This window comes from Ranitomeya variabilis, chromosome 5, assembly GCF_051348905.1.
Source record: "Ranitomeya variabilis isolate aRanVar5 chromosome 5, aRanVar5.hap1, whole genome shotgun sequence".
Taxonomy (NCBI): Eukaryota; Metazoa; Chordata; class Amphibia; order Anura; family Dendrobatidae; genus Ranitomeya; species Ranitomeya variabilis.
The window spans coordinates 187129336-187151607 of record NC_135236.1 but is presented as its reverse complement, the minus strand read 5'-3'; the positions used below and the strand labels follow the sequence as shown (position 1 = coordinate 187151607).

The 22272-nt window shown below is 42.8% G+C and overlaps 1 protein-coding gene across 4 annotated transcripts in view; it reads left to right on the top strand.

Annotated features, from left to right (window-relative positions):
- Positions 1 to 22272, top strand: part of ADAMTSL3 (ADAMTS like 3) — a 793440-nt gene that overhangs the window by 678101 nt on the left and 93067 nt on the right. For all 4 annotated transcript variants that reach the window (XM_077263637.1, XM_077263634.1, XM_077263636.1 and 1 more), the window contains exon 21: positions 11868 to 12921. In XM_077263637.1, coding sequence (XP_077119752.1) covers positions 11868 to 12921 — 1054 coding nt within the window. The remainder of the gene's footprint in view (positions 1 to 11867; positions 12922 to 22272) is intronic.

The following is a 22272-nucleotide window of genomic DNA, read 5'->3' as shown; positions in this document are numbered from 1 at the left end:
GTTGCCACCCGACTGTTCAAGAATTAATTAATTATGACAACTGTAACACTGCCATTTTTCATTTTTAGGTCTGTGCCAAGAACATTCCTAGAATTCCACTGGGTTTTTAAATGTGCTGCAGTCTCTGTTAGTTGGCATTTCAGTCTGCCAGCCAGGCGTAATGAAGCACAAAATGACCTATTTATAGGTGACAATGACTTGTTTCTACTGTGGTATAACAGTGCCCCTTGTGGAAACTCCTGGTCTTGCATTCTTGTGTGTTTCCATGTTGCAGCCATGCCTGTAACTCCCTTTTTCACCTCGCAATGTTTTTATGTTTTTAAATTTAAATTGTAATATATATATATATATATATATATATATATATATATATTTATACTGCTCAAAAAAAATAAAGGGAACACTTGGGCAACAGAATATAACTCCAGGTAAATCAAACTTCTGTGAAATCAAACTGTCCACTTAGGAAGCAACACTGATTAACAATCAATTTCACATGCTGTTGTGCAAATGGAACAGACAACAGATGGAAATTATTGGCAATTATCAAGACACACTCAATAAAGGAGTGGTTCTGCAGGTGGGGACCACAGACCTCATCTCAGTACCAATGTTTTCTGGTTGATGTTTTGGTTACTTTTGAATGTTGGTTGTGCTTTCACACTTGTGGTAGCATGAGACAGACTCTACAACCCACACAAGTGGCTCAGGTACTGCAGCTCATCCAGGATGGCACATCAATGCGATCTGTGGCAAGAAGGTTTGCTGTGTCTGTCACTGTAGTGTCTAGAGGCTGGAGGCACTGCCAGGAGACAGGCCAGTACACCAGGAGATGTGGAGGGGGCCATAGGAGGGCAACAACCCAGCAGCGGGACTGCCACCTCAGCCTTTGTGCAAGGAGGAACAGGAGGAGCACTGCCAAAGCCCTGCAAAATGACCTCCAGCAGGCCACAAATGTGTAGGTGTCTGCACAAATGGTTAGAAACCGACTCCACAAGGATGGTCTGAGTGCCCGACGTCCACAGATGGGGATTGTGCTCACAACCCAACACCGTACAAGATGATTGGCATTTGCCTTATTTGCCAATATTGCCTTGCGCAGGCGTGTACTCCGGAGGACAGAGAATGAACTTCAATCCAATATTGCGGCCAGCATGCAGCCAGCGGGTAAGGAAAGGGTGAATCAAACACCCGAAAACCCCACCTGTTATGATCCCTAGTGGCTGAGGATCACAAATAGATCAGCAAGTGATTAAACTAAGAATGAGCTCTAGGGAGATGGTAACTGGACTGATCGCAAATCTGAACCTATCCAAAACAACTAGAGGTAGCCGGTGAACGTGCCTAAAAAATTCCTAGACGTCTCGAGCCAGCCTGAGGAACTAGCTACCCCTAAAGAGAGAGAAAGACCTCGCTTGCCTCCAGAGAAATAATCCCCAAAGATATAGAAGCCCCCAACAAATATTAACGGTGAAGTAAGAAGAAGGCACATACATAGGGATGAAATCAGATTCAGCAAAAGAGGCCCACTAGTACTAGAAAGCAGAAAATAGAGCAGGGGTCTATGCGATCAATGAAAAACCCTTACAAAATATCCATTCTGAGATTTCAAGAACCCACACACCAACTAACGGTGTGTGGGGAGAAACTCAGCCCACTAGAGCAACCAGCAAGCGAGGGAATTACATTTTAGCAAGCTGGAACAGAAAACATGATAAACACTGCTGATCAAAAAATGAGCAAACAAAACTTAGCTTATCCTGGATGGACTGGGAGCAAGGTAGTCAGAAGGAATCTGAATAGCACTGATTACATCGACAGCCAGCAACAAGTGGAAGTAAAACAGAGCTATATAGGAACCTGCCAGAGGATAACGAACCAGCTGATAGCCAGAGACCAGCAGGATAACAGGCAAAGCCACCAGGGGGAGCCCAAAGCAAAAGTCACACCATACCACCAGTGACCACATGAGGGAGCCTGAACACAGAGTTCACAACAGTACCCCCCCCTTGAGGAGGGGTCACCGAACCCTCATGAAAACCACCAGGGCGATCAGGATGAGCCACATGGAAGGCACGAACCAAATCGGCTGCATGAACATCAGAGGCGACAACCCAAGAATTATCCTCCTGACCATAGCCCTTCCACTTAACCAAATACTGGAGCCTCCGTCTAGAAATACAAGAATCCAAGATCTTCTCCACCACGTATTCCAATTCTCCCTCAACCAGCACCGGGGCTGGAGGCTCAACCGGAGGAACCACAGGCACCACATACCTCCGCAACAACGAGCGATGGAACACATTATGAATAGCAAATGATGCTGGGAGGTCCAGACGAAAAGACACAGGGCCAAGGACTTCCAGAATCTTATAAGGACCGATAAACCGAGGCTTGAACTTAGGAGAGGAGACCTTCATAGGAACGAAGTGAGAAGACAACCACACCAAGTCCCCAACGCAAAGTCGGGGACCCACACAGCGACGGCGGTTGGCAAAGAGCTGAGCCTTCTCTTGAGACAGCTTCAAATTGTCCACCACATGATTCCAAATCTGATACAACCTATCAACCACAACATCCACTCCAGGACAGTCAGAAGGCTCCACCTGACCCGAGGAAAAACGAGGATGAAACCCCGAATTACAAAAGAATGGAGAAACCAAAGTAGCAGAACTAGCCCGATTATTAAGGGCAAACTCGGCCAACAGCAAAAAAGTAACCCAGTCGTCCTGATCAGCAGAAACAAAACATCTTAAATAAGTCTCCAAGGTCTGATTAGTTCGCTCGGTTTGGCCATTCGTCTGAGGATAGAAGGCCGACGAAAAAGACAAATCAATGCCCAATTTAGCACAAAAGGTCCGCCAAAATCTAGACACAAACTGGGATCCTCTGTCAGAAACAATGTTCTCAGGAATCCCGTGCAAACGAACCACATTTTGAAAAAACAGTGGAACCAACTCGGAGGAGGAAGGCAACTTAGGCAAGGGCACCAAATGGACCACCTTAGAAAAACGATCACACACCACCCAGATGACAGACATTCTCTGAGAGACAGGGAGATCAGAAATAAAATCCATGGAAATGTGCGTCCAAGGCCTCTTCGGGACAGGCAAAGGTAACAGCAAACCACTGGCTCGAGAACAGCAAGGCTTAGCCCGAGCACAAATTCCACAAGACTGCACAAAGGAACGCACATCCCGCGACAAGGAAGGCCACCAAAAAGACCTGGCCACCAAGTCTCTGGTACCAAATATTCCAGGATGGCCCGCCAACACCGAAGAATGAACCTCGGAGATGACTCTGTTGGTACATCTATCCGGGACAAACAGTCTCTCCGGTGGACAGCGATCAGGTCTATCCGCCTGAAACTCTTGCAGCACACGTCGCAAATCTGGGGAGATGGCAGACAAAATCACCCCTTCTCTAAGAATATCAGCCGGCTCTGAATCTCCAGGAGAGTCAGGCACAAAACTCCTAGAAAGAGCATCAGCCTTCACATTCTTCGAACCAGGCAGGTACGAAACCACGAAATCAAAACGAGAGAAAAACAACGACCAACGAGCCTGTCTGGGATTCAGCCGCTTGGCCGACTCGAGATAAATCAAGTTCTTGTGATCAGTCAAGACCACCACACGATGCTTAGCTCCCTCGAGCCAATGTCGCCACTCCTCAAATGCCCACTTCATTTGGATCACAAATAGATCAGCAAGTGATTAAACTAAGGACGAGCTCTAGGGAGATGGTAACTGGACTGATCGCAAATCTGAACCTATCCAAAACAACTAGAGGTAGCCGGTGAACGTGCCTAAAAAATTCCTAGATGTCTCGAGCCAGCCTGAGGAACTAGCTACCCCTAAAGAGAGAGAAAGACCTCGCTTGCCTCCAGAGAAATAATCCCCAAAGATATAGAAGCCCCCAACAAATATTAACGGTGAAGTAAGAAGAAGGCACATACATAGGGATGAAATCAGATTCAGCAAAAGAGGCCCACTAGTACTAGAAAGCAGAAAATAGAGCAGGGGTCTATGCGATCAATAAAAAACCCTTACAAAATATCCATTCTGAGATTTCAAGAACCCACACACCAACTAACGGTGTGTGGGGAGAAACTCAGCCCACTAGAGCAACCAGCAAGCGAGGGAATTACATTTTAGCAAGCTGGAACAGAAAACATGATAAACACTGCTGATTAAAAAATGAGCAAACAAAACTTAGCTTATCCTGGATGGACTGGGAGCAAGGTAGTCAGAAGGAATCTGAATAGCACTGATTACATCGACAGCCGGCAACAAGTGGAAGTAAAACAGAGCTATATAGGAACCTCCCTGAGGATAACGAACCAGCTGATAGCCAGAGACCAGCAGGATAACAGGCAAAGCCACCAGGGGGAGCCCAAAGCAAAAGTCACACCATACCACCAGTAACCACAAGAGGGAGCCTGAACACAGAGTTCACAACACCCACCCATATGACCCAAAACTGGTCCCGCCAAATTCAGGTGACAGGTTCCCTTTAAGATGATACAAATTTTGATGGGAGTGCTTCTTTAATATACATTTATGATCTTCGTTAACAGTGTAAGTTATAATAACACACTAGCAAACTGATTATGTATAATTTTATGATTAATACACTGTGTACCAAATTATTATTCACAAAGAGTTTAGGAGTGATAAGGTTAGAATTTTTTTGTTTGTCATTTAAACTCACTGATGGTGATGTGTGTCAGGGCTCTTTATATCACTGAAAGCAATTGCAGATACCTGTGCACATTAGTTTGGCAGGTGTGTCCAAATAAAGGCAAGACTACTTAAGAAGGCTGTTCCGCCTACATTTTTTGCCATAATGGGAAAGAAAAAGGATGTGTCGGCTGCTGAGAAGCAACAAATTGTGGAGTATTTAGGTCAAGGCATGATTACAATCAACATTGCCAAGACACTTCATCGTGATCATCGCACAATCAAGAAGTATGTAGCTGATTCCCAGCACACACGTGTGCGTGCTGATAAGGAAAAATTAAGGACTCTTTCCAATAGGCAATTGCATAAGGTTAAAAGAGCAGCTGCAAAAATGCCTTGTCATAGCAGCAGACAAGTTTTTGAAGCTGCTGGTGCCTCCAACGTCCCCAGAACAACAAGATGCAGGGTCCTTCAGAGGATTGCAGCTGTGCGTAAGCCATCCTGTCGGCCACCTCTATCCACTGCACACAAGCAGAAACGGCTCCAGTGGGCCAAACGATACATGAAGACTGACTTCCAAACTGTTTTGTTCACCGATGAGTGCCGTGCAACGCTCGATGGTCCAGATGGATGGAGTGGAGGATGGCTGGTTGATGAACACCCCATGAAAACACACCTAAGGCGCCAATAAGGAGGAGGTGGAGCAATGTTTTGGGCTGGAATCATGGGGAGAGAGATTGTCGGCCCCTTTATGATCCCTGAAGGGGTAAAGATGAACTCCATAATCTATGTGGAGTTTCTAAAACAACACTTCCTGCCATGGTTCAAGAGGAAGAACCGTGCTTTCCGCAGCAAGATTATTTTTATGCATGATAATGCACCATCTCATGCTGCAAAAAACACATCTGCATCTCTGGCTGCTATGGGCATAAAAGAAGACAAACTTATGGTGTGGCCACCATCTTCCCCTGACCTCAACCCCATTGAGAACCTCTGGAGCATCATCAAAAGGAGTGTCTATGATGGCGGGAGGCAGTTTACATCTAAGCAACAGCTCTGGGAGGGTATTCTGTCCACATGCAAAACAATTGAAGCAGAAACCATCCAAAAACTGACAAATTCAATGGACGAGAGAGTTCTGAAGCTTCTTTCGAACAAGGGGTCCTATGTGCAAATGTAACATCACCTAGAATAAAGTTTTCACTTGAAAACTGTTTGATTTCATTTTGTAATAAGCTGATAATGCTTATAACTTCACAATTGACCATTTTTTTGTTCAAAATAAAAAAAAAAAGTTGAAAACTCTGCTGTGCATAATAATTTGGAACATGCATTTTGGGTGTTTATTTTTTTTTTAAAAAGATACTGCTTTCATAGGCAGTTTGTTCCAAAACATTGCAATTATACTAGAATAGTACATGACTAGTGTTGAGCGATACCGTCCGATACTTGAAAGTATCGGTATCGGAAAGTATCGGCCGATACCGGCAAAGTATCGGATCCAATCCGATACCGATACCCGATACCAATACAAGTCAATGGGACTCAAGTATCGGACGGTATTCCTGATGGTTCCCAGGGTCTGAAGGAGAGGAAACTCTCCTTCAGGCCCTGGGAACCATATTAATGTGTAAAAGAAAGAATTAAAATAAAAAATATTGCTATACTCACCTCTCCGACGCAGCCTGCACCTTACCGAGGGAAGCGGCAGCGTTCTTTGTTTAAAATTTGCGCGTTTACTTGGTTACGTGAAGTCCCGGCTTGTGATTGGTCGCGGCGGCCATGCTGCCGGGACGCGGACCAATCACAGCAAGCCGTGACGTAATTTCAGGTCCTGCAGGATTTTAAAATTACGTCCCGGCGTTGTGATTGATTGCGCCGCAGTCACATGGGCGACGCAACCAATCACAAGCCGTGACGTCACGGGAGGCTGGACACGCGCGTATTTTAAAATGCGCGCTTGTCCAGCCTCCCGTGACGTCCCGGCTTGTGATTGGTTGCATCGCGGTCAACCAATCACAAGCCCGGAGGCTGGACGCGCGCATTTTAAAATGTGCGCGTATCCAGCCTCCCATGACGTCACGGCTTGTGATTGGTCGCGGCGGCCATGTTGCCGGGACGCGGACCAATCACAGCAAGCCGTGACGTAATTTCAGGTCCTGCAGGATTTTAAAATTACGTTCCGGCGTTGTGATTGTTCCGCGTCCCGGCAACATGGCCGCCGCGACCAATCACAAGCCGGGACGTCACGGGAGGCTGGACACGCGCGCATTTTAAAATGTGCGCGTGTCCAGCCTCCCGTGACGTCCCGGCTTGTGATTGGTTACGTCGCCCATGTGACCACGACGCGCCCAATCACAACGCCGGAACTTAATTTTAAAATCCTGCAAGGACCTGAAATTACGTCACAGCTTGCTGTGATTGGTCCGCGTCCCGGCAACATGGCCGCCGCGACCAATCACAAGCCGGGACTTCACGTAACCAAGTAAACGCGCGAATTTTAAACAAACAACGCTGCCGGTTCCCTCGCTGAGGTCCGGCCTGCGTCGGAGAGGTGAGTATAGCAATATTTTTTATTTTAATTCTCTCTTTTACACATTATTACATTAATGTTGTTTCGATACCCGATACCACAAAAGTATCGGATCTCGGTATCGGAATTCCGATACAGCAAGTATCGGCCGATACCCGATACTTGCAGTATCGGAATGCTCAACACTATACATGACTGGAAAATAACAATGACTGCAATTCAGATAGGTATTTTAGAGAAAATATGAGGAAATATTATTTGCATAATAATTTGGAACACAGTGTAGATAAAGATATTTCCTTCAGTAGGAAAAAAAAGTACACCTTTTGCTAGCAGACCACTCAGGCCAATGACTAACAACATATCTTAGATTATTTAAGAAAACATTGAACACGTAAAGCAGTTTGCTTTGCTTAGTGTATACAGATAAAGACCGCCCTTGAGGGAACATACCAAAAAACCCTCAAACTGATCGCCCATATACCTCTGTGGATCATGGTTTCATTGTGTTTCATATGTAGTTGCCGTACACTGCAAATTATGTGTGTCAAAATAGAGGAAACTTGAAGAAAAACTTTCACAAGCATGTCTTACACCACAACTACATAGGCATGTAAAAGTTTGGGCACCCCATGTCAAAATTACTGTTATTGTGAATAGATAAGCAACTAGAAAATGAAATTATCTCATCTAAAAGGACTAAAGTTAAAAATGACACACTTCCTTTCTATTTTTGGAAAAAAAAAAATATATAGTAATTTTTTTACATTTTAAAAATTGCGAAAAGGAAGATGGGCTGATGAAAAGGTTTGTAAACCCTTGGAGATTTGTGTGCTCAGATAACTTTTAACAAGGTTTCAGACCTTAATTACAGTAGTCAGTTAGGGTTATGGCTTATTCACTATCATCATTACTAAAAGCACGGTGATGCAAAGTTCCCATCTTTAAAAAAACCCAGCCTGCTCTAACCTTGAGCCAAAGAACAGCATCAATGATTTCTTCAAGGCAGCTGCCTAGCACTCTAAAAATGAAAATGGGGGTTGCCCATAAAGCAGGATAAAGCTATAAGAAGATATCAAAGCATTTCCAGGTTACCCTTTCCTCAGTTCAAAATGTAATTAAGAAATGGCAATTAACAGGTACAGATGAGGTCAAGATAAGGTCTGGAATACCAAGCAAAACTTCAGTGAGAGTTGCTCGTAGGATTGCTAGAGCGGCAAATCAGAACACCACTGGCCTGCAAAAGACCTTTAGAAAGATTTAGCAGACTCTGGAGTTGTGGTACATTGTTCTACTGTTCAGAGACACCTACGCAAAAATGGCCTTACTGGAAGTGTCATCAGAAGAAAGCCTCTCCTGCGTCTTCACCATAAAATTCAGTGTCAGAAGTATGCAAAAGAACATCTAATCAAGCCTGATGCATTTTGGAAACAAGTCTTGTGGACCAATTTAAGATAGAACTCTTTGGCCATAATGATCAAAGAAGAAAAAAGGGCACAGAATTTAATGAAAAGAGCATCTCGCCAACCATTAAGCATCAGGGTGGATCGATCATGCTTTGGGGTTGTGTTGCAGCTAATGGTGCTGGGATCTTTTCATGGGTAGAGGGAAGGATGGATTCAATGAAAGTTCAAAAAATTCTTGATGCAAACATAACACCATCTGTAAAAAAAAAGATGAAGTTGAAAAGAGGATGGCTTCTACAAATGGATATCAATCCTAAACACACATCAAAATCCAGAATACACTATCTCCAAAGGTGCAAGCTAAAGGTTTTACAATGGCTCTCAAAGTCCCCTAATCTGAACATCATTGAAAACCTATGGCTAGACCTCAAAATAGCAGTGCATGCAAGACAATCCAGGAATCTCACAGAACTGGAAGAATTTTCCAAGGAAGAATGCATGACCAGGGTTGTCCAAACTTTTACATGCCACTGTGCATACATTGGTACCCTATTACTTAGGGTTGATTTTCTAAGCATTTGTCAATTATTATAGAATTTTCTGAAATCAAATTTTATGGAAACTTTCCTTTTTTATTTTTATTTGCAAAATTACCAAAATCTATGCCATAAATGCATAATAATATATTTAAACCTCTACCTACTCCCTGCCTCCCAAAACAATTTATCCCAAACCTCTTCACAGAAGGTGGAAAAAAAACCTACGATTTCAAATCACCATAAATCATGTAATCTTTTCTAGAGCTGTTTATTTGTTATTTAATATACGCTTTTTCCATTTTAATATCCAAGAAAGTTCAATACAGCCTGTCATTTATTATAATAAATTCCTAGTTTTTCAATGATTTACTGGTATGTGTCCCTTTTCCTGGAATAATTTCTGCTTGCAACAAAAGAAAACATGAAGCTGAGACAACCTAAGAGAAGACCCGTCAATACAGGCACTTTAGCACTGAATGCATAAACTAGGACAACAGTACAGCAGTATTATGAGATCTCAAGAAACTGGATTGTTTACCAGGTTACAGTGGTAGAAATATGCAATTAAAAAAAATGACTAGGATGGCTAGACTAGGATCACTCAACCGATTTTTTTCTCATCTGAGAAAATCGGTCCTATTATGCTAATTTGCAAAAAAAGAAAAATGAACGAACGACACCAGAGGAACTTGTACTCTTAGAACCCAGATTCACATGCTCAGCATATAATGACCATAAGAACCTTGCATAAATATGAAAAGATGCGGCACTCACCCGTTTGCAGTGAAGGAGTCTTTACTGACCCGTTGAAGCGCACACCGCGCGAAACGGCCGTCGTCCACTTCCTTTTCCCCGCATCCCTCTGTACACCTGCCGTTCCCATGGACTTTGTAAGTCAAAACCTATAATGGTTTAATAAAGACTACTTCACTGCAAACAGGTGAGTGCCGCATCTTTCCATACCTATTATGCTAATGACACTCTGATTAAACTCTGATCAGAGTTTGATCAATGTGCTTGGATTTTCTCAGATGTGGAAAAGATGGAAAAAAAAAATTCCATCTCCTCCATTCTATCAGTCCATGAAAATTGGACTCCACTCGGATGTCAACGGAGTGTAGTTTGATTGTTTTGATGGACCCATTGACTTGCATGGCCATGTGGGATCTGTTTTAGGGATGCAAATCATGCGTGCTGCGATTTTTTTTTCCTCTGACAAACCCAGTCTGAGTGCGAGCCGATATCTTGTTCGATTGCACTCGGACCGAAAATACGGTCGTCTGCTTGAGCCATTGACTGAGTAAGACCAAATCCATAAATCCCATGTTGCACCATATATTCTTCAGTGTATGGTGCAGTATCTATTAATCAACTTTAAGCAGACACCATACGGCAGATACAGTTGAATATTTTATAAGGTGTCTAATGGCTTAGCACTGCAAAGAGCTATAAATATAGCACATGGTGGCCTGGGGGTCTTTGAAAACACTAAAACAAGCTACAGGTGCAATGCAATGTGGATTTAATGATTTGAGTATGAAAAGAATGTGCAAATGAAAGTGTCACAAGTTTTTGCTTTTGATGTGAAAAGTTGACAAATTAACTATTCTTAAATCCTGGGCTTGGCGGTGGACTGATTATTGTGCCTTCATATAAATTTATAGTTAGAAAAAATTGCTTGAACGGCTCCTGCATAATGAGAGACTTTCTTTGCATGGGCTTTATTTCAGATTAAAATGCCAACCGGCTGAGATTGTAGCACATATGAAAACCCAACGGAGTTCCAGGAATGTTCTTGGCATGAGGTTACAAAAAAGCACCATACGTATCTTAGTTAATGTAATTAATTGCAGAAAGCTGAATAGCACGGCTTTAGCTTTGAAATCTGCAATAAATGGTGGAGAGTGATTTTCAAAAACATTGGCAGTGTTGACTCAATTTACATGGAAGGGAAATTAACACACTTAGTAGGCCTTGCTGTATTAAGATTATGACAGTGCAGCTCTTTAAGTAACACTTTGTATTTCTTTTCAACATGACTTTGGACTACACAGTAAAAACTTGTATATGCATTTCATACTGGCACATTTTTCCCAGATGTAAAAGTTCCTCATTTTGATCATACAATTCAGCAATGATAAGTAAAGCTGGAAGAACATGTTGTTCTAAAACATGCCAATGCCAAAAGTGCATTAAAGTATAGTCCAAGGTGTTTATATGGTCTGCTAGCTTGTACAAAAAAGGATTTATATGTTTTGACATCAAACTGTTTTCTCCAGAAAACTGCAGTAAAACACTTTGAAAAGTTGAAAAATTTTGAGCAAGGTGTTTCTTTGCCCACCCAACAAATTCATTGGAAGTAGCAAACTACATTACACCAGAAATGTTGCTCCAGTCCTCAACTATAGTAATGTTTCGGGCAAGGCGCTCAGAGGCACACTCCACTAATAAAATGCACCAAATTCATTGAATGGCTGGACCTGTTAATAAATGTGACACATTTTATTTTTGCATGCCCCTCACTAAGACTAGCATACAAAATGTTGGCCTTAATGATTCTGGGTCAAAGTCTTGCATTGACAAGTAAAATACATTCTGCCATGTTTTTCATTATTTGCATTTAATGATTGTGATAATGTAATTATAGAGAATGCACTGTCTATAAATTACGAGAAAATCAAGTTTCATTTTCATTTTCCATGTTTTAAAGAAAACACACATTTGTCTAAGCAAGAAGACATCTCAGGATCTCCAGAAATTCTTGCCATTCATCGAGTCTATATTCAGACAAGACAAGAAAAGCGTATTAATTTTACTATTGGGAGCAGGGCATATTTGCTTCCCAAGACGTCTGTAGTGATAAAGTGCCCTGTACGCCGCTTCCAAAAGTCACTCATTAAATGGGAAAAGGATGGACAACCTTTAAGATATTCCAAAAAAGTTGGAATAACAAAATCAGGATCTTTAAAGATTCATAACCTGGAAGTTCAAGATATTGGTGTCTACAAATGCGTTGCACAATCTGCTTATGAAATATTTGTTCTTAAGCTAATTGGCACTGATAATAGACTCCTTGAGGCACCAAGCTTTGAAAAGGATCCAAATGAAGCAAACAATTTGGGGGAAAAGTGGCACAAAATGAGCAAGATGTGGAAGTCATGGAATAAAAACAATAACCTGTATCGAGAAGGCAACCAGGCCCAAGATGTCATGGTCTTAAGAAATCTTGAAACTCTGGTCACGAACTCTGCAGAAATATATAGTTCTCAACAATTTAGAGAAAGGAGACAGGAGGCAGCTGCTGTACAAGGTGCTTACAGCATGGATATTGTCCAGTTTGAAGCTTTGGTTAGAAACATGAGTGAACTCATTGAGGCTGGTGAAATAAGTGATGATTTTGCAAGTCAGATTATATCCCATGTAGTGAATGAGTTGTCTAAGCCTCAGTCACCTTTGGAAAAGTGGAAAGTACCCAATGAAGACAGTATATCAAACCATAAGCTAGCTGCAAAAGAGCCAGATAGTGTAATGCGTTTCAGTAATAAAGCCTTAGAAAAGGAAAGCAAAAGAAGGCTGCTAATCCTCCATAAACAGAAGAATGGATATATATTGTCTCCTAACAAGACACTGCACCTGATCATTGGGAGTAATGGTTTTATCACTAACAAGACCCAACTGGTTACTATTCAATGTGACTTCGATGGAGAAACTCAAAGTAAATTAGCTTGGAGCAAGAATGGAGAAGCTTTGAAATTCTCTGATAGGTAAGTGAACCTTGATAAAAATTACTCTTCGTAGCCCCAATTCATCAACGTATTTTCACCAGATTTTTGGCTTAATACATTTTGAAAGTCAGAAAATGTTTGTGCCAGTTGAGGGGATGCAAATATTCTGTGACTTTTCATATTTTTACACCCGTCCCTTCCAGATTCACCAAAGTACACTCACCGGCCACTTTATTAGGTACACCATGCTAGTAACGGGTTGGACCCCCTTTTGCCTTCAGAACTGCCTCAATTCTTCGTGGCATAGATTCAACAAGGTGCTGGAAGCATTCCTCAGAGATTTTGGTCCATATTGACATGATGGCATCACACAGTTGCCGCAGATTTGTCGGCTGCACATCCCAAAGATGCTCCATACAAGGCAGGATGGATCCATGCTTTCATGTTGTTTACGCCAAATTCTGACCCTACCATCCGAATGTCGCAGCAGAAATCGAGACTCATCAGACCAAGCAACGTTTTTCCAATCTTCTACTGTCCAATTTCGATGAGCTTGTACAAATTGTAGCCTCAGTTTCCTGTTCTTAGCTGAAAGGAGTGGTACCCGGTGTGGTCTTCTGCTGCTGTAGCCCATCTGCCTCAAAGTTCGACGCACTATGCGTTCAGAGATGCTCTTAGGCCTACCTTGGTTGTAACGGGTGGCGATTTGAGTCACTGTTGCCTTTCTATCAGCTCGAACCAGTCTGCCCATTCTCCTCTGACCTCTGGCATCAACAAGGCATTTCCGCCCACAGAACTGCCGCTCACTGGATTTTTTTTCTTTTTCGGACCATTCTCTGTAAACCCTAGAGATGGTTGTGCGTGAAAATCCCAGTAGATCAACAGTTTCTGAAATACTCAGACCAGCCCTTCTGGCACCAACAACCATGCCACGTTCAAAGGCACTCAAATCACCTTTCTTCCCCATACTGATGCTCAGTTTGAACTGCAGGAGATTGTCTTGACCATGTCTACATGCCTAAATGCACTGAGTTGCCGCCATGTGATTGGCTGATTAGAAATTAAGTGTTAACAAGAAGTTGGACAGGTGTACCTAATAAAGTGGCCAGTGAGTGTAAGTGAAGCTTGGGTGGGATGGGGAGTCACAAAGCCCACCAGACAAATTCTTCAAGAGGTAGTGTCATAGCTTACACTAGAAATGTACTCCAGTCACTGACTGGATTAACACTTAGGCTGGGGTCACACTTGCATGTGTAATGTGAGAAACTCATGCATCAAAACCCATCACTGCCACCGGCACTTGGGACCAGAGTGTGCAGCTGCATAGAATTATATGCAGCCGCACACTCCGGTCCTGAGTGCCGGTGGCAGTGCCAGGTATTGATGCACGAGTTTCTCGCGTTACACATGCAAGTGTGACCCCGGCCTTATAGCGAGGCTCACAAAGGCTGAATTGGGTCCTGTATGTTTTTTTTATGTCTTATGACCACAAAACAAAATATAGGCTATACTAAAATTAATTCGCGAATAAAACTTGAAGATGAATAGATGTGTATGTGGACCCAATCCTGTGTCTTTGTGTCTTTGGACCCGATCCTGTGTCTATGATTAAATCTGTCATCTGTTTATGATTATTCCACCATATACAGATTCAGGCACAATTCTTTCAGGGTTTGTGGACAACATTTTCTGATTTGGAACAAAAGTAAATATAGGTTATTAAATCTAAGTATCTAATAAGTTTGGAAGATCACAGAATTAGCTCTCTTCTCTCAAAAGAAGAATATGGGTGCGGCATTTCAAATTAACTTCTATACTCCAAATTAGCTTCTTTGCTTAATATCTGTGTAACCAAGGGTGTTCTGCAGCTGGTTGGAACAATGTAGCTAATTCAATCCTGCCTTTGGGGCTAGTGGAGCAATTTTAGCTTTTCTGTGGTAGACCTAATATTCTTACGAGCATGGGAGGACCACACTTTCACAAATCCTAGTTGCAAGCATGAAAAAATGTCTCTTGTGTGAGTCAGATTTTGTAATCAGTGGGTCACACATGGCTTATAGCAGGTGTTACAAGCCAATGTCTTAAAGCTCCAGGAAGAGTGCTAGTCATGTAGTGTTTCCAAGCTTTCTGATCAGTTATTTCTTCACATATGTTCATGATCAAAACAATACTTTTAACAGTTGCATTGACATGTCTGGATCTGGTGGAATTATGGCATGTCCTGGAGGTGAAGTCGGAAGGAAAGACTTTTAGTCATTGACCAGTAATCATATAAATCAACAAGCATCAGTAATCCATGCAGTCTCACAGCCAGCATAAATACATCACTACATACATATCTACAGGATAGAAAGTACGGTTACACATATGGTGCCTTGTAGCCGTATTGAGACTTCAAGACATCAAAAATGTTTCCAGCCCATTTTAGACCTTTTAACATTACATTAAGCTCTATGTTTAGGTTATATGCTGAGAAATACTTCTTACATCTACTTAGCATATCCATAGAGATTCCTTTCACCTCACAGACGCCAAAAGGCTGCATATGCCTATATGGAGGTATATACACTATATTTTACTATATAAGAAAAACATAGTCTGTACATTGCTCCTAAAAGTTTTGGAATTCTTGGTTTATGGACTATTGCCCCAATTCATCAATTCATCAAAGAATTTATGAGGCTAAAAAGAAAAATGCTACTTTTGTAATTATCATGGAATTTTTGGCCAGCTCCAACTAAGTGGGCGAAACTGGCATAAGACAGGGGTGTGATGTGACCACTCATCAAATTCATTATGAGCAGGAGTGTTCCTTCCTCCAGAAATATTGCTCCAATACATAGCCAGACTGTGAACACCACTTCACTCCTGTGTGCCTCCTAATGAATAAGGCTCCTCGCACTCCACCCCACTCCCTAATGAAGACTGACATAAAAAACCTTGCTTTTTCCCACTCGTGTTGGGTGTACACTTCTGCTCTTTTAACCAGCTGTTTCACAACCCTAAACCCAGCACAAAGGATTTAGATGCTGAAACATGAAATGATTATGAAATGTAGACTAGTGCCCGCACCACAGTATTAGCACAAAGGATTTTTATTATGAAATGTGGGTTGGTGCCTGCAACAGAGTATTAACCCAAAATATTTTTATTATGAAATGAGGCCTGGTGCCTGCACCAGAGTATTAGAACAAACAATTTCTATTATGAAGCGTGGCCTGGTGCCTGCACTAGAGTGTTAGCCCAAATGATTTTGATTATGAAATGTGGACTGGTGCCTACCCCAGAGTATTAGCCTAAGCTATTTTAATTATGAAATATGGACTGGTGCCTGCAAGAGAGTATTAGCCCAAGCAATTTTGATTATGAAATGTGGCCTGGGGCCTGTACCTGAGTATTAGCCCAAATTATTTTGATTAGGAAATGTGGCCCCCGCCTGCACTACAATATTAGCACAAATGAGTTAGATGCTAGGAGGTCCATTTCACACGGGATCCTATATAGCTGAAGTAACTGACAATACACAGCCTATGTAACTATCTGACTACTTGCAGGAGGAGCAACCTCTCTGCACTGTTACACTAACTAATTGGCGCAAAAAAACATGTCCACTTTTTATATGGAGAGGGACATATGACTTCTGCAGAATGACAGAATCTCTTGTGTCTTCATGCTTCAAATTCCACAAAATAGATATCTCACAAAAAGTTTATTAATTACAAAAACAGGCTGATATACATACCATCAAAATTAAGACAGGTCATGTAGTGAGAAATACAGTTGTTTGTGGCTGCAGGTCCATGACAAATAACAGGCTAGGGCAACCAAAAATCCTAAGAAAATCAACAAAAAAGTCATACCTCGTATATAATGTCACTGTCTCCCACTCAAATAGCTATTATTATCTAGAGCTTCAATAAATCAGGGAGTATATAAAGTACTAGTTCATGTATTTCATATTTGTTTCCACTATAATGATATCCCTGATATGGTAAACAATAATTAAATACCCACTATACTAAATCAGGCAACATACTCACTCATTGTGGTATAGATAAGGATATACAAACTATGAGTAGAATGGACTGTTAAGGATCATATTGGACAAGTTTAAAAAGAGTCATATTACACATATTTTACATGTGTAGACCAGCTATGCCATCAGCCCCAACATGCGTTTTGCATGGGCTTCCTCGGGGGCTGTAACTGTATGTTCTGTCTCCTTTAAATATAAGTCCCCAAAGCTATTTGTCATTTGGTATTTAAACTTGGCGGGAAGTTGCTTTTGGCGAACGTATTGGTGGCGCGGGTCCGGAGGAAGCCGTCTCGAGCACCGTTGGCATCAGGGAGGTGTATGATTGGTTCCAAATTTATTCTGCAACAGGACAACCCCAAACATACAGTCAATGTCATTAAGAATTATTTTCAGCATAAAGAAGAGCAAGGAGTCCTGGAAGTGATGATAACAAGGCCCTCACAGAGTCCTGATCTCAACATCATCAAGTCTGTCTGCGATTACCGTATTTTTCAGACTATAAGACGCACCTAGGTTTTAGAGGAGGAAATTAGAGGAGGAAATTAGGAAAAAAATTGAAGCAAAAAAATGGTCAGTTCTGTACTGTAATATCCCCTAGCCTGGTATGCATGGCTCCCTCATCCCTATTCTGGTGAACATGGCCCCATCCTTATCCTGGTATGATTGGCCCCATCCTAATCCTTGTATGATTGGCACCATCTCGGTCCTGGTATGCATGACCCCATCCCAGTCCTGGTATCATTGTCTCCATCACAGTCCTGGTTTGTTTGGTCCCATCCCTATTCTGGTATAGTTGTCCCCATCCCGGTCCTGATATGATTGATATGATTGGCCCCATCCTTTTTCTTTTATAATTGGCCCCATCCCCTTCCTGGTATGATTGGCCCCATCATTTTACTTTTATAATTGGCCCCATCGTATTCGTGGTTTGATTGGCCCCATCCTTTTTCTTTTATAATTGGCCCCATCATCTTCCTGGTTTGTTTGGTCCCATCCTTTGAATTTTATAATTGGCCCCATCCCATTCCTGGTATGCATGTCCCCATCAGGAAAGACTAAAAAAGAACAAAAAACCATTACACTCACCTACACGACACTCCCTCGCAGCATCCTGCTCCGGTGCCAGCAGCTGCTTAATGCTTGTAAGCAGCGCATGGCAGGAACATCATGGGCTGCTCACAAGCAGAGCGAGCACAGCTGCCAGAATACTCACCGGGACTGTGCTTTGCAGAGAGCGGTGAGTATCCATTCCTCTTCAGTAGCACGCAGTGTCAGCCGCCTGCTTCCTGCTGGGGCCGGCGGTCACGTGTGTCGATACTTAAGAGAAATGAATATTCAGAATACCAGGGATGCCAGAAAAATGAATATGCATTGCCCTCCACGCCCATGGGTGTGGAATGCAGTGCATATTCATTTCTCTTTAGTAGCGGGCACAGGAGTTAGCCGGAGCTGCCAGCTCCAGCCTCCTGTGATCCGATGCTCCACCGAAACTGGTCCCCCACCTCCCCACCACAGCCAGAGCCCATACATCCGGACTCTAAGACACACATCCCATTTTCCTCCACATTTTGGGAGGAAAAACGTGTGTCTTATAGTACGAAAAATACAGTGCATCACTAAACAGAAGAATTTGCACAAGCCTACATCGACAGAAGATCTGGGGTTGGTTCTCCAAGATTTTTGGAACATCCTCACTACCAAGTTCCTTCAAAAACTATTATTGAAGGAAAAGTGTGGTTACACTAAATATTAGTTTAATTTAGATTTCATCTTTTTGAGCATTCACTTTGCATTTTATTTGATAAAAATAAGTTATTAACACTTCCATTTCTGAAAGCATTCTCGCTTAACTGCAATTTTAAATGTATCTATCTACATGACCTAATAACACAGCAGCAACACAAATATAAGTTCTACCTTGGACCCCAGACCAAAAGCTGTTAAATAGGTCCTGTCACCAGCTCAAAAGTTATCAGTTTCTGCTCTTATTTAGTTTGTCGTAGTTTTGGATTTTCTGGTGTGTTTCTATTATTTTGCCTGCTTATCTATTTTCCATACTGGTTGTGACATACAATGGAGGATTGTTACATGTTGAGCTTTGTAAATGTTGCTTTAAAAAATAAAATTGAGATGTGAGCAAGAAAACAATAGAAACATAAGCCAGAAATCAAACCCAAACTTTAGGCTTGGCGGCAATTAATCATAAGCATTAAGCCAATGTACTGAGCCCCTGAAGGATTCCTGATGTACTTTTTGCATGTTTCTTTTTATTATATTCATCCTCCTTTTCAGCCTCTTTGGTTGGAAGAATTCCCTGTTATATATCCCTTGAGCCGAGTGATTAAATGCAGAATACCAAAAACTCTATAACAAATATTTTCATAAACGGATCTTAAAAATTAGACAGGCCTTGTTGAGGCTTTTAGTGCTGGCATTAGATACACATTTCTGTATTAGTGACACACTGGAGATTTTGTTCATTTCTCTCTTACTGTGCCACATGGTAGCTTTAAAATGACACACAATATGTATTTTCTGCCAGCACAGATCCCTCAGAAAGTCCTTGTGTGAAGACTGACGGCTGTGTTCTGTGCTCTCTCTGTTCAATCACAGAATTAAAAGATTAGGATTTGTTGGGTTTTGGCAGTGTATTGAACCCAGACATACAGGGCTCTGTGGGGATATATTACACCTCATATACAAAGAGTTAGGGGCAGTAAATGGATAGACTGGTTTCCCTTCTCAGACAACAAGACTTAGTACCAACCATTCCAGAACACTGAGAACATAAATGACAATAATTGCACACTGCAGACTCAGGTTACAGTGTCCAGTGTCCTCCTGGTAGTCCTATTTTTTTGGTAAGCAAAAACCAACCCTATAGTTCAGGCATGTCAAACACGCGTCCCGCGGGCCGCATGCGGCCCTTTACAGGCATATCTGCGGCCCGCACAAAAGTCTCAAACTTTGTCCGCCCCCACAGACAGACAGACACCAGTGAGATAATCCCCCCGTGCTGCTGCGATACCAGTACCCGCCCGCCGGGCGCCGGCCCGGTTCGCTTGCTTGTTGTGACTAGTGAGAGTGACAACAAGAGGAGTCCTGTCCCTGTGTGCGCCCTGGGCCCTGACAACCGCTGAGAGGCGCTGACCGCCGCTGGCACTTCCGCATCAGGGAAGCGCCAGCAGCGGCTGACGTCACTGAGCGTGTGACAGGCTGCTTCAGTTCATTCGTCGTCACTCACGGTCGTTGCGCTGCAGCGCCGGTGACTCGTCGTCACTGTCTCACTCGCACTCGCTGTGTGTTCAGTTTGTGGTTGGAGAGTCCAGGTGACGTCGTCGGTGCCGGTGGTAAGTGGCGTGCTCCAGACCGCGGCCATGGGGACCGGGTGGAGCTGAAGTCTGACTCTGAAACCTGCCTGCTGCATAGGGGGAGGGTGTGTAGGACTGGAGGAGCAGATCCTTGTACTATGGGGGTGTCTGTGTCAGACTGGAGGAGCAGATCCTCTTGTATTATGGGGGTCCCTATATTTTTGGAGGTGGAAGTACCAGGATCTGATCCTCCACCCCCAGAAATATAAGGACCCCCATAATACAAGAGGATCTGCTCCTCCAGTCTGACACAGACACCCCCATACAAAATCTTCTCAGAGAACAAGGCTGACTGATCACCACTTATCATCTTTGATCAAAGTAGGCACTGCGTTGTCATTTCAGCCTGATATACCAACAATTGTTAGCACAAAGAGGTGTTAAGCCTCAGGACAAAACACTAATGATTGAAAAAAATGATAGCAAATAAATGTTTAGTTTTTAATTGCTGTATTTTTGTTAAATATATTAGTTGCTGTTGCGCACTGCAAATATATGTTGCTGTTACATATTACTACTTCATATCTTGTTTTCATGACTGCTGTTACAATACGTGTGTGACATTAGCTGCTGTGTGCGGCCCTCGCAACAACCTCTTGTTAATCATGTGGCCCTCGGGGTACCCTGAGTTTGACATGCCTGCTATAGTTGATACAGTAGTCCTAATATGAAGGGCATAGTCCAGACATAACAGTAGGGTGCATTTACCCTGGCCAATGATAATCTGTCAGTGTACATCGGCTGCCAATCACCTGACGAGTGAGCAAAATGGTTAAGTGAATGTAAACAAGACAAGCGCGCGCCAAGAACAATGACAGTATATGCACATAATACAGTCTATTACTAATCGCTCTGTGCCCGTTGGAAATGTGGTCCATCCTGTCAGACTAATAATTGGAAGTGGTCATTTCAAGAGTAACCGTCGTTTTACTTTTGGTTTCTTAAATCAATAGTATATTTGAAAAAAAGGAACTTTGTAATAAATCTTATTAGAGAAATTTGTTTATTTTTCTGCAAAATTGATCAGTGATTATAAAAATTCTCAATTCTGAGGTAAAATCAGTTTTCAGTGAAAACTTTCCTATTACTGAGATAAGAGATGGCGGCTGCTATTGATACAATTCTATGTAGATGGGAGGAGGGAGAGGATGAGGGGAGGAGCTCTGTCTCTAACTCCTCCCTTCTCCCGTCTACATAGAAGTTTATCCATAGCAGCCGCCATCTCCTATCTCCGTAATGGGAAAGTCTTCACTGAATACAGATTTTACCACAGAATTCAGAATTTTGATAATCACCGATTGTTAGGGCTAGCGGAACACACCAAATGAATATATAGATTTTATTATGATAGATGCGTTCGCAGCCTGGGGTCCACCGTGCAGGAGAACCTGCTGCTAGCAAATATCGGAACTAAATGGCGGTGTTAGCTAACTCTGTTACTTCACAGAGCAGCCGTGAACTCAAAGCACTGTGCCCTGTTAGACTCCACACAGGCACAGGCTAACTGCCTAAACAAGAGCAGTCAGTGGTCATACATGCACACGTAACTCCTCGCCGGAGGTGCCAGCATTCTAGGGGCTTATTTCGGCCAGGTCCCTGAATACCCAAGCATACAAACTCCTCGCCGGAGGTGCCAGCATTCTAGGGGCTTATTTCAGCTGGGTCCGTGAACACACTCATACAAGACCACACTGGCGCAAAGTACATAAATAAAGAGCAATACTAGCCGTGCGGCCATGCGAGCCTTAAATAGTTGCAGCACGTACAGGACCTTCCAGGAAGGACCAATGAGAGGCTGCCACAGAGCGTGAGCACCTACAGGACCTTAGCTGCAGTGTCTTATCATGTGACCCTCGAACTCCACTGAGAGATCTTACTCTGGGCATGCTCAGAGCGAGAAAAGTAGGACTTAGTCCCAGAAGCGTCTGCTCGCCGCTGCCCAGCACTGACTTCAATGGCAGAAGCAGGAAAAGCAGCAGTAAC